The sequence below is a fragment of the Xyrauchen texanus genome, chromosome 25 (genome assembly GCF_025860055.1).
Source record: "Xyrauchen texanus isolate HMW12.3.18 chromosome 25, RBS_HiC_50CHRs, whole genome shotgun sequence".
NCBI lineage: Eukaryota > Metazoa > Chordata > Actinopteri > Cypriniformes > Catostomidae > Xyrauchen > Xyrauchen texanus.
In genome coordinates this window covers 17025054-17038041 of record NC_068300.1, presented here as the reverse complement: position 1 = coordinate 17038041, position 12988 = coordinate 17025054, and the positions used below count along the sequence as shown (strand labels likewise).

Below are 12988 nucleotides of genomic sequence, written 5' to 3'. Positions count from 1 at the left end.
GTGACATAATTTACTCGTATTAACTCCTGTCGCTTTAACATGTTTGACTTTCTTAATTCTGTGGAACACAAAAGGAGAAATATTGAAGAATGTTCTGGCCAGTCTTTTCCATCTAATTAAAGTCAAGGATTTTCAGTGAATAATGACTTTTCTCACACAAATCTTCAGAATGGCTACAGTATGGCTTCAGATGACTTGGTGGTAACTAAGCAGTATTGGAATTTTATGATACTTTTATTTAAATGATTATAATTTTTTATTTTGGAGCTTTATAGTCTTAATCCCCAATTATTTCATTAAATGGAAAAGAGTTGCTAGGGTATCCTGCAGGATTTATTCCCTTTGTGTTCCATGGAAGAAAGAAAGTCATACGGGTTTGGGATGGCATGAGGGTGAGAAAATAATAACAGCATTTACATTTTTCACTGAAGAATCTGTTTTTATTCCTCACTATTCATAAAAACGGTGTAGTGAATATAATTTCCTTGATTATGCAGTTAGGTTGGCCTGATTTTTGCTTTTCCTTCTCACAGAGAGGCGCTGCTGGCAGAAATGGGCGTGGCCATAAGGGAGGATGGCGGAACGCTGGGTGTCTTCTCTCCTAAAAAGGTACAATGCATGTAAACTCATTCATTAATCACCTTTACTCTCTGCATCAGTCACCTTCTCATATCCTCATGCCTGGGCCTTTCTTTCATTGCATTTCATCATACATCACTTTTCCTCTTTTTTTTCTTTGATCTTTTTTTGCATTCCACTTGCAATGGAATCCAATTTAGTTTGGTCCTGATAAACCTACGTCATTGTCTATTGAAGACTTTAGTGTTTATTCTTCTAATCAGGTTTGTGACATTTCAAGGTTTTTACATTCTCTGTAAGCTTTCCCACATAAATGTGTTACGCTCCTGCATAAAACAATTAGAAACCGTTTCAGTAGCAAAGCCCTTATGAAATACTGAATTCTTTTATTCACCTGTCCTCATAACTTCTAGTTGCACCTAGTGCCCTTGTACATGGGTAGATCACACAAGATTTAAGGTTAAAGTTTATATGAATGTGCATATTTTAGGTGCACAATTTCAAGTTTGTGACCACTTTAACACCTTTATTCCTTAACTACTTAATTTAAATTCTTGTGGTGTGACGTGATTTTTTAAAAGTACAAATATTCCATGTGGTATCTCAATTAATATGAGATGATAAAACCCACCTGCCTAGTAATTATAGAATAATTAGCTAAATGAAATGAGTATAGCATGTCACACTGCAGGGTATGTCAGCTTAATACATTGGAATGAATGTTACGGTAGATGAGAAACTTCATTTAGCCATTCATCATTTATCTTTTTTGTGGAGTCAATGAAATTGCTCTCTACAGCTGATGCAGTTAGAGCTAGAATCAGTATCCCCATCAAGGTACAGAATGATATGCTCTTTCATACCATGCTGTTTTTCAAGTTCAGTCTTTCCATTCAAATCTTCAGGCAGATGGAAAAGATGAAAGAAAGTGACAGAGACAGTGATAGCCTGATATTCAGACATGAAAGAGCTGAGAGTGAGATTACAGAGTGCGTATCCTCCCAATAAGATTTGCTTTCCCTCGTAATAGTTTTGCATTCTCTTGCAATAAATTTACCATGGTTTTACTAGAGTAACCATGATATTCGTTGTGAAACCATAGTGATAATACAGAAAAATTAAAATTATGGTTGTAAAAATAATAATTTTGTGGTTATAGTTTTAATATACAAATACCATAGTTAACTATGGATTTACTATAGTAATATTGTAGACTGTAGTAACCATAGTTTTTGTCTAAAATTATTTTTCTATAGTAATATTGTAGTAACCATGGTTGTTGTAGGCTAACCATGTTTTGTTTTTTTCAGAAACCATGGTTTTACTATAGTAATATTATAGTAACTATGAAAGTAAGTTAAATAACCATGTTTTTTGTAGGACACCATAGTTTCAATACAGTATGCTGTATCCATATAGGAACCATGGTTTTACTATAGATTAACCATGGTAATACTTGTGGTAACTAAACCATAATAACCACACAATTATTATTTTTATTACCATAGTTTTCATTTTCCTGTATTATTACTATGGTTTTACTATGAATATCAAGGTTAAATATAGTCACTCAAGTAAAACCATAGTAAAGGAAATGCAAAACCATTGTAAGGGCGCACAAAACATATATTGCAAGGGAACACAAAGTTTTGCGAGGGCATGGAAGACTATTTTAGAAAACAAATTCCTACCTTGTCCTCTAAGTGGCTCCGTAAGAGGGCTACACTGTGACAGCAGCTGTAATCTTCAGGCACCGATGCTTTTGTCAGCCAAACAAGGCCTGTGTGCATCAGACTGCTGTGATTAGTGCAAATTGGTGGCACCGTTTAACAATAATAATGTTGTCTTTGTAGTGTACCTCCCTGAAACACATCAACAGTTAACCTGCCTCTGTCAATTCATTGTTTGCTCATTCATGTTTTCTTTCCATTTCTCTTTTTCTTTTTTTTTTCTCCTCCATGGCATCTCTCTCGTTTTTTCTGCCTAACACATAGCTTTTCGTTGAAAGGCCCTGTGAAGTCTATACTGATTTTAATGGGGTATTTTCCCCTAAAAAGGTTGGTGATATAGTGGTAGATTGTGACAAAGTAGTTTCAAAGCTGTATCCTGATAGTATTTAGTTAATATTTGCTCTTTGTAATGCCTGATGTAATTCATTATCACATTTGAGAACATTCTGTGTGCCATTCTAAAATCTATAAGATTTAACCTAATTATTTCACAGTTGAATTGGTCTATGTATTGGTGTAACTGTAGCTGTAGTGACACCAGGATGGTCTTGTCTTATTGTCAGATGTTTTCATTGACCCTCTGTTCCCCTAAAGACCCCTCACCTGGTGAACCTGAACGAAGATCCTTTGATGTCAGAATGTCTGCTATATTATATCAAAGATGGAGTAACAAGGTATGAAAGGACTTCTGGAACTTTTTGGACATTTTCCATTCCGTATCGTTCACTCAGGCATCTTATGACTGATTCATCTCAAATCAGTCCAGGGTTATACACAGGACACAGTGATGCTTTGTGCTTTGATCTTAGTATTTTCTTTAATGGCTTTGTCTAGTATTTTCCTCCTTTTTAATAAACCCCTTCAGAAATCCCAGGGTTCATACTGTTCAAAAGTTCAAAATGCTTCTGTTGTGCACTTACCTAATTTAATACAGTTTTTTACATTTCAAATTATATTATCAACCTAAAACTTTAATAAAAAATATTTTAATTTTAGTTTTTATAATTTGTTTTGACCCAGTTTATGTTAGGTGTCTTTAACTACTACAGTACTGTATGTACTTAAGCATTTGATACAATGCACTTATTATGTACATGCGTGTTGTTGCAGTGTACTTATATTTAGAGTACCTGCATTTAATTACATCTGTAAATACACTGTTAAACTTACCACTAAATCTACCTGTACTTCAACCTCAGTAGCAGCAAATGTCTTACTTGTGAGAATTTTGCAGAACAACGTGTAGTTACACAATAATACATTGTTTTGTAGGTATTTTAACATTAGTACATAGTAGTTAAATAACTTTTTAAAGTGGGACTCCCATCCATCCATCCATCCATCCATGTTTACACAATGCACAGCTATTTTCCAGCTGCCTACCATTACATATGCAATAGTACACAAGAGTAAGGAAAAGCTATGTACCTGTCAGGCATTGCTTAAAATGAGTGAGTCTATGTGTTGTGGATGTTGGAGTAATCTCTTTGGTAATGAAAATGGATGTCTTTGAATTGTTAGGGTGGGCCAGACAGATGCAGACCGAAGACAGGACATCGTTCTAAGTGGAGCGCACATTAAAGAGGAACACTGTATCTTCCGCAGTGAGAGGAATGCCAACGGAAATGGTTAGAGCACAATTATTACAAAATTAGATGAATTTAACTGTGCAGTCCGATTCATATGCCAACTGTTAAACACTATGAAATCACACATGCTCAGCTTAGTGCAAATTTATCCACTTTTTTTTACTGAATGATCATTAAAGGCGACATTTATCATTTCTGTGCCACTAGCATCGCCAAATGAAATTGCAAAAAATACAGCTGTTTTCAGACAGGTTTTCTGAACACTCCCCTCATTTTCCATCGGTTAGTCAAACTCGCACCTTTGAGCCATTGCTGTGCCAGGCTGGTCAGGATACTCTGATTATAGGCCATAGAGCCACAGTGTTTATACTTTTTAGGGAAATCAACCTACAAATGACTTACTTGAAGTTGTCTCTGCATATTAAGCGGGGATAGGAGGGAGATTTAAGTAATGACTTAAAAGCATAGCCCCATAGCTTATTTAGTAATATTATGCCTTGCTGCTGGAAGTAATGGGTTCTTTGCTGTTCCTACAGTAATTGTCATGTTGGAGCCATGTGAGGGTTCTGAAACATATGTGAACGGAAAGCGTGTGAATTCTGCAGTCCAGTTGCGCTCTGGTGAGTCACTGGCAGCTGATTTCCCATTCCAGATGAACAGATTTACAGCACTGGTTTAATCTGGTTAAATTGTAGATGTATAAAAACCAATGTGAAATGATCCATGGGAATTATCCTTTACTAATGTATGATCTTTGGTGCAAAATGTACTTATTTACTAAATTCTTGTTTGAATGTGTTCATACCTGCTCATTACTCAGGTAACCGTATTATCATGGGAAAGAACCACGTGTTCCGGTTTAACCACCCTGAGCAGGCTCGTGCAGAGCGTGAGAAGACCCCCACAGCTGAGACCCCCGTGGAGCCGGTGGACTGGACCTTTGCTCAAAGAGAACTGCTGGAGAAACAGGGTATCGACATGAAACAAGAGATGGAGAAGAGGTTCGAAATCCCTAATAGTCCTGTAGTTTTATTTAAGAAAGCTTGCACCTCAAGCTCAGTGGTTCTCAACTGGTGGATCACAGTTCGGTTCTAATTGGGTCGAGGACAGAAGGGAAAAAACAATGCTAAATACAAAATATTTTATTCATAAATTAACCATGCAATCATGCATTGTTAGGAAAGCAAATTAAATAGGCCTAATAGCTTTAAAATGGAAAAGAAAACACTTTCCATATCTTTTGTTTTTGACATCAAATGCTGTGCATCCAATCAAACGCGACAGTATTTTGGTGATCATTCATTCACTTGGTAGAAGCATGCTAAATTAGGCAAATGCCAGACAGTTTGCATGACACGCCCTCATCCAATCTTTTGAATGATAAATAAAATCTAGGTCCTGCACCAAAACCAGTTGAGAACCACTGGTCTAGCTAATAATTAGTTTAGGGTTGGATAGCCAGCCAAAGCCATGGCTGCTGTATTTATATGAGTAAGAAACCACCCACCAGCTACAGAAGACAAAATCTACATTTCACAGTTTAAGCTCTTTTACGGGCATGGTATGTGATCACATATGAAATGGATTATTGTAAGAAGGTTTTTTTAGGATTATCTTGCAGAAAGAAACTGAGCATAAGAAAGAGCAGCTCATTGATGCAGTGGTCTCTCACTGTATTCAGGCTTACAGAGATGGAGATACTTTACAAAAAAGAAAAGGAGGAAGCCGATCAGCTGCTTGAACAACAGCGACTGGTAAGGCTGATTCTGTTTCCTATAAACCTTGTTGGAAAATTCTAGTTTCTTTTGTTGTTTATAGAGAACCTGTTTTGCCGTTCCAATTGAATCTTGTATGTCCTTTCAAAATTTGTCAGCAACTTTCATTAGACTGAGGGAAGAGATGTGCCATTTCCAGTAAAATGGGCCCCTAGTTTCCCCACATACTTTGCTGAAGTCCAACCAGCACTAATTCTGCACTTTTAGCTCTGACACATTGAGACTTGTGTGTGTGTGTGCGTGCGTGCGTGTGTGTATGTGTGAAATACTTATCCCAATGCATGGCTGAACCTCTTTGCATGGAAACTGAATCCACTCTGTCTGGATTCAGAAAGCCGATGGCCCTCTCATTGCTGATATGAACTGATTTACATATTCAGTTTGATACAGCAAGATTTTTGAAGTTTTCTTATTAAATTTTCACTTCTTTCTCATAGATTTGAGAATTTAATGTATATTTAGGAAATCAGAACCATTATTGTGTAACCCCTACATGTCCACTGGGCCGGAAGAAATCTGTTCAATACTGCTAAAAACACCAGAGATCTGTATAATATGTAGTTGTGTGGCTGTCTTTAGGATGTTTTATGATTGTTTTATAACGATCAATAAAGTAATCAATTATGCATGATTTACAGTTCAGGAAAAAATTCTGACTTTCTCCAAATGCCCAAAGTGTACATACGTTGTCAATTTAGTACACTTTTGTTGAGCCAGCCACAGCATAGCCATAATGAAAGCATGCAATCAGCATTTGAAATCTAAATTAAATATACCAATAGGTTTCAATGTCATTAAGCACCAAATCCACCAAAATCCTGAGCATTATCGGCAGATTTTTAACATTTATGATGGGCAAATATCACTGCATTCACCTGAACAATTCTCAAATTGACAAATACAGTTAAGCATTTCTTTGACATTCTCAACTCTTCCTCCAGTCCTTTGTCAATTCCACAATTCTCTGCACAAGCCAGCCTCCCAGCTCTGATAGGGAATAAATATGCCAGCAAAAACTAAATATGCCAGCTTACTCCGTGCCAGTGGACACATATGGTAAGGCACTGGTTTGCCATGTACCATTTAAGTTGAACTGGAGTAAATATTGCCCTTTCTTTGGTTAATTCTATTTTTATTTTGTTATTTCTATTTGCTGCTTTTGCATGTTTTTTGTAGCATGTTTAACAGATTAATTTATAGGGTACTTAGTACCTCATTTAGTATTTGTTGCTGAGCAGTTTTGTTAAAATGGTCTAGCTTAAGTCGATGTTTGATTTAAGCAGATTTTGTTTTGTCTGAGTTTGTTGGTTTTCAATGCAGTTGCTGATATTTGCAATGCATTGTTGCCATAACCCAAGATTTCTGCTGTAGTTGATGAAGGCTAGTGACAATGTGGTTTCTCATTGATGTCTGTAGTTTCTTTTTTTATTTTATTGTACACATCTGTGTCTGGCTGGACACAGAGGGCATGCTATAACACAGCTATCCATGCTGGGGGTCTCAATCAGTGATGACAAGCTTTCCAATGCTCCGATGGTCTCATCCACATAATCTCAAGCACAGAACGACAATAATATCACACACCGCACTGATTACACAATCATGATTACATGGTCACCAGCTGTCTCCTGTGTTATTTGACTGTAGTTTTCCTTTTAATTGTCCTTTGTTTACTTGACCTGGAAAATGAGAAACTGCATTTTCTCTCAACTAACCTCGTAGTGGATGCTTTTAACCTCCTTCGAGCCTCCTTTCTCGTTTCCTTCTCTTTTTACTGACCTGTAATAAACACGCAAGAGTCTAACCCACTGCTAGAGCTAGAAAACTCTAAAAACTTTCTCTATCAAGGACTTCATATGAGGGAATGAAGCAAACTCTTAAGGCTTTGTTGCATGCCACTGAAGCATGTTTGGGGTGCAACTTCCAAGAGCTCTAATTGAAGAGGATGCCATTTAAACTTTAAACTTTACAAAAACAAAAGAGACCACGGAAACAACCAAAACAGCGGATTAGAACAACATCTGTCCTATTTTTGTTGCCATTTTTCTCATAATCATGACCGTCATGCCTTGCATTTATTTTTTGTATACTGATATGCAACTTGGGAATTATGATGACTTGAATTTGTTTCTGCACATGGTCTGCAGTGAACTTCTAAATGGCACTGGTTGATGTACACAATATACATCAAAATAATGATGACACTCCATGTTTGGAAAGTTTGGCTATTGTCAAATGCATTGTTCTCTGCACATTTGTTAACTGCTATCCTATAGATATAAATAATGTATTTACTTGCTGTGTAATTTCTTTATTAGTTTATTAATAGTCAAGTAGTTTAAGTGCACACTTATTTTTGATAAGGCATACATTTTGCTGAAATAAAAAATGTATATGAGTCCCATACATCTAACGTACATACTGTAGTCATATTTACATAGTCAGCCACGTCAGAAATGTTCACGTAAAAACTCTTATTTAAAAATAGCTTAACACTAGCCATGCATCTGCTTCCATTATAATCTCATTATCACAAAGCATTATCTCATAGTTGGAGGTTCCCATTTTGCATATCACAACACTGTCCATTCTTTACAGAAAACATTCCTTTTGATTTGGATTTCCCATTTTAATTTTCCCATTTTGTTTTCGCACTCTTTGGTTTGTTTCCTGTTTTGTTCTCTTAAGGACGGAGACTCTGATAGTGGTGACGACTCTGATAAGAGGTCGTGCGAGGAGAGCTGGAGACTCATCACCTCGCTACGGGAGAAACTACCTCCCAGCAAGCTCCAAACCATAGTCAAAAAGTGTGGATTACCAAGCAGTGGTAAAAGGCGAGAGCCAATCAAAATGTACCAGATCCCTCAGCGTCGTCGTCTTACAAAGGACTCAAAATGGGTGACCATATCAGATTTGAAGATCCAGGCAGTCAAAGAAATTTGCTATGAAGTGGCACTGAACGATTTCCGGCACACCCGTCAAGAGATCGAAGCTTTGGCCATAGTGAAAATGAAGGAGCTGTGTGCCGCCTACAACAAGAAAGACCCAATCGAAAGAGACTCCTGGAGAGCAGTGGCCCGAGACGTTTGGGACACTGTAGGGGTTGGGGACGAGCGAATCGAAGATGTCCTAACCAATGGGCGAGGTGTAAATGACATGGATGACCTCAAGGTCCACATAGACAAGCTGGAGGACATCTTGCAAGAGGTCAAGAAGCAAAACAACACGAAGGACGAAGAGATCAGAGCTTTAAGAAACAAGATGTTGAAGATGGAGCAAGTTCTCCCACTGATCTCCAACGAGGCCCATGAGAAACCTACTCGTTCTGAACCCATGAGGGTCCGCAGTTCCAGTGAGGGTAAATCTGCTGAAGACAACAAGCCTGATGAAGAACAGGCGAACGAGCAGGTGTCTAAGTTTATAGATGATGATTTTTCGTTCCAACGCGGGCGTATGCAGTTGATGCGGCAAGAGCAGATACGCCTTAAGAACCTCCAGCATCAAGAGATTTCCAAGCAGCTCCGCAGGCAAAATGGTCCCCACCGCTTTATCCCACCTGAAGACCGGAAGCTGCGCTTCCCCTTCAAGAGCAACCCCAAGCATCGCAACTCCTGGACCCCTGGCACTCATATCATTATCACTGACGAGCAGGTCATAGAGTTGAAAGTTCCCAAAGAAGCAGTTCAGGAAGAGGAGGATACAGGGGAGGCAGCAGAACCTAGAGAGCATTTGGTGCCCACATTCCAGGCATACCCTTCTCTTCCTAGTCCAATGGGTCAACACAGAAGCAAAGATCTTGAGCAGGGCTTAAGTCAAAGAAATAATCAAGGCCTCAATCTCAATGAACGAGGCCGTAGTAACTCCTTCAATAGCAACCAGCGAGCCACAGACTCTAACGAGTCCCTGCACACTGGGAACAGGAAGCAGTCTCACACTCAACAGCCCTATTACCAGCCACGCTACAACCAAAACCAGCATCATTATTATCACCAACAACAGCACCCACAGTCCTGTCATTACAATACTGATACCAGCAACAACTACCAGCAGTACCCACCCAATCAGCAGCTGAGCCACCACAACAATTTTTGCACCCCACCCCGTATGCGTAGGCAAATGTCTGCACCCAATTTGAAGGGTAGTCGAGAAACCACAGTGTGACATTGGAACCAGGGCATAGAGTCTTATACAGAAATAGATGATACTGCAATTCACACATCACAAATTCACAGAGAATCATCATAGCATTGGACAGCTTGTCCCCATCAAGCCAAACTGTTTAGTGGCTCTTGTTTTAAAACACTGAACAATATTCTTGTCATTATTGGATCCAAATTGAAATTGCGGTCTTGAATATACAGTATACCACATTTCATGAGCACCTTGCATCAACATTTCAGTCCCCCATCTTTGTTAACAATGCATATTGGTAGTAAGTCTAGCAATAAGTGGGATAAAGGTGTCCAAGCCACAGCAACATCTCAGAACAGTGTTTTTGAGCCTGGATTAATTATGCAATTTATTATGCAATTATCTACGTATTGGGAACGCTAAGTATTGGAAGAGATACACTTAATTTCTTGACTGTAGTATTAACTTTGTTTAACCTTAAACTTTTTATGGGGGTCGGGGGGTTGTTTTTTTTTTGGGAAATGGATTTTAGGTATACCCTACTTTTAAGGGATGTTCACCTAAAATTAAAATTATATCACTATTTACGTCACATAATTTTGTTCCAAACACATATGTCTTTCTTCCTTGGAACACAAAAGGAGACGTTAGGCCAGAATGAAAGCCTCCATTCACTTTTATTTAATGGAAGAAGATGTAATGAAAGAGAATGGTGAATGAGAGGAACATAATGTTTAACATCTTATGTTCATATGGTTTACAATAAAATGAGGGTGAATAAATGATGACAGAATTTTATTTTTTGGGTGAACTATGCCTTTAACATTGATTTGACTCCATTTACATTACTTTGTTTTGCTGCTGGTCCCAACAGTCAGGATAGATTAAAGCATAGGAACATATAACCACTACACTGCAACATTAAAAACAAACTGTCCAATGAGAATTCTTAACATTGAATCATTACTTGAATTTTTAAGTCAAAGTAGCACTATATTTACAATTCAATCATGCTTATGCATTGAAGGTACATAGACAGCATGTTTAGTAAATGCTGGAATTGCAAGGTTAATAGCGAATATTTTATCCTCTTGAATGTCTAAACGTGCATCAGAGATGCAAATGACATTCCCATTCGATAGTTTAATTGATTATGAAAGCTGTGGTGCAAAGGCCTTTCTCTAACTGCCTTATGTAGATATGGGTTAAGGTTTATGAAGGAGTGCTTTTAAAGATATTAAGAAGTGCCTTATTGACTTATGTGTCATTAACAGTCTGTTTTGCAATATCCTTGAACTTGGCACATAAAAGTAACAGGGTTCCCATGGTTGTGGAAAATATCAGGAAATTTAAAAAAGTTTGATTTCCAGGATTGGAAAAGTCATGGAAATTAATAAAAGCTCAAAGTCATGGACAAGTCATTGATTTTTAAATTTTTTTTATAGTTACTATTTTTTTGTCGTTACTTAATGCTCAGCTCTAAAGTATATCATTGGCTGGAAATAGCTCATTGTAAAATTATTCTCTTTATAAATAAATTTGAAAATGTCTTGTCTTGTAATCAGGAACAACTGAAAAAGTCATGCAACGGTCAAGGAAATGTTATTTGAAATGTTTTGTACAAAGGGTTTGGGAACCCTGAAGTAAACATTATAAATATATGAAGAAAACACTGGGAACTTGTCTGTGTGGGCGGCTACTCATGTCGCCCATGCCTAAATCTGCCACTGACTGGGAAGATGGTACATTGATTTTTACTAATCACTCATTTAATATTAATGTTAAATGTACATACATATTATGCAGCCTAATAGTGTACAGTAATTTCCTTTCCATCCGAAATAGACTGGCATCCTTTTTGATTACATTTGGTTCTGCATTATTTTGAGTAGAAACCACTCTACAAAAAGCATCCATGCCCAAAAATGCAGTTTAAGCAAAGTTTTTGAGAAATGCGGGAACAAACCTGCTTCAGCGCATGCTTTACATCTATTGTTCCTCAAAACTGTCTGCTGCACTCTGATCCTCAATAGGGGGTTGCAGTCTGTTCCCACGGGATGGAGTCAATGTTCTAGAACACTCTGCTGTTCTCAATCTCAACATGATTAGAATGTATTTTCTGGTGTCTGCTGTGTGTTAAGCGAATCCTCAGAAAACACAAGGAAAGACCTCTAACAAGGCTGTTTCCATGGTTTCCAGTGCTCCTAGTTGAGACTATGCATGTTTTTGGGAAAGAAAACCGTTATAACCCTTAAAGGGACAGTTCAAAAATTTTCTGTCATCAACTCGCCTTCATATAACACAAAATGAGATGCCAGGTAGAATGTTTGCATCAGTCACCATTCACTTTCATTGTATGAAAAAAAAAGATCTGATGCAAGTTAATGGTGACTGAGGCAAACATTCTGCCTAACATCTCCTTTTGTGTTAAACTGAAAAAAGAAAGTCACGTGCCTTTTTGGAAAAAAAAACGTACTGGTGAGTAAATGATGACACAATTTACATTTTTAAGTAACTTTCCCTTTAAAAGCCAAATCAGATTTTCTTGACTGGTGTATGATGCACAAAGTTTAATTCTCCTTGTTTTAATCTTACTTGAATTCACATCTTATATACAGTGTATGTATGTATATGTGTATTGCCACTGAACGCATCTCATTTTGATTAAACTTACCTCTGAGTTTTCTTCTTCGCTAACAATATTTTCACTCCTATTAATTACAATCACATAGGATTATTGTAGTTGCATGTCCTTAAACTTAAGCCACTGTGATTTTCCCAGCTTAAGCCTTGACATAATTATGCAATTGTGTGCCTCAGTGCCCAAGCGTGACCCAGTACTAGCTGTGTATTACCAAAGCACATGTCCTGAAATCCTCTTCATGTCATCTGCTCTGGCTATAGCAAAGTACTAGTTAGCCAAGTTGGTCAGAAGTCCATGCCTCAACATTGCTTCATACGAATGCACATCTTGAATGTTTTTGGTGTCAGAAATAATGCCTTATTTCTGTTTTAAACCCTTTGTTTTGGTGTACTATAGTATATTATTATGAAACTATTAAAAGTTCAACCGTAAAAACTTTTATACTGGCAATTTCTGAAATTGAAAGTAACGGAAGTAGTAGTAGTAGTGTGCTAATAAAGGAATATTTAAGGTTGAATACAATAAAAAAATTATTTTGCA

The 12988-nt window shown here is 37.5% G+C and overlaps 1 protein-coding gene across 1 annotated transcript in view; it reads left to right on the top strand.

Annotated features, from left to right (window-relative positions):
* The first annotated feature begins 537 nt into the window (after positions 1-537).
* Positions 538-12988, top strand: part of LOC127618389 (kinesin-like protein KIF1B) — a 47192-nt gene continuing 34741 nt past the window's right edge. Inside the window, exons 1-6 of the mRNA XM_052090800.1 lie at positions 538-609; positions 2904-2983; positions 3831-3937; positions 4435-4518; positions 4719-4899; positions 5580-5652. Of these exons, the coding sequence (XP_051946760.1) occupies positions 553-609; positions 2904-2983; positions 3831-3937; positions 4435-4518; positions 4719-4899; positions 5580-5652 (582 nt within the window). The 5' untranslated portion in view covers positions 538-552. The remainder of the gene's footprint in view (positions 610-2903; positions 2984-3830; positions 3938-4434; positions 4519-4718; positions 4900-5579; positions 5653-12988) is intronic.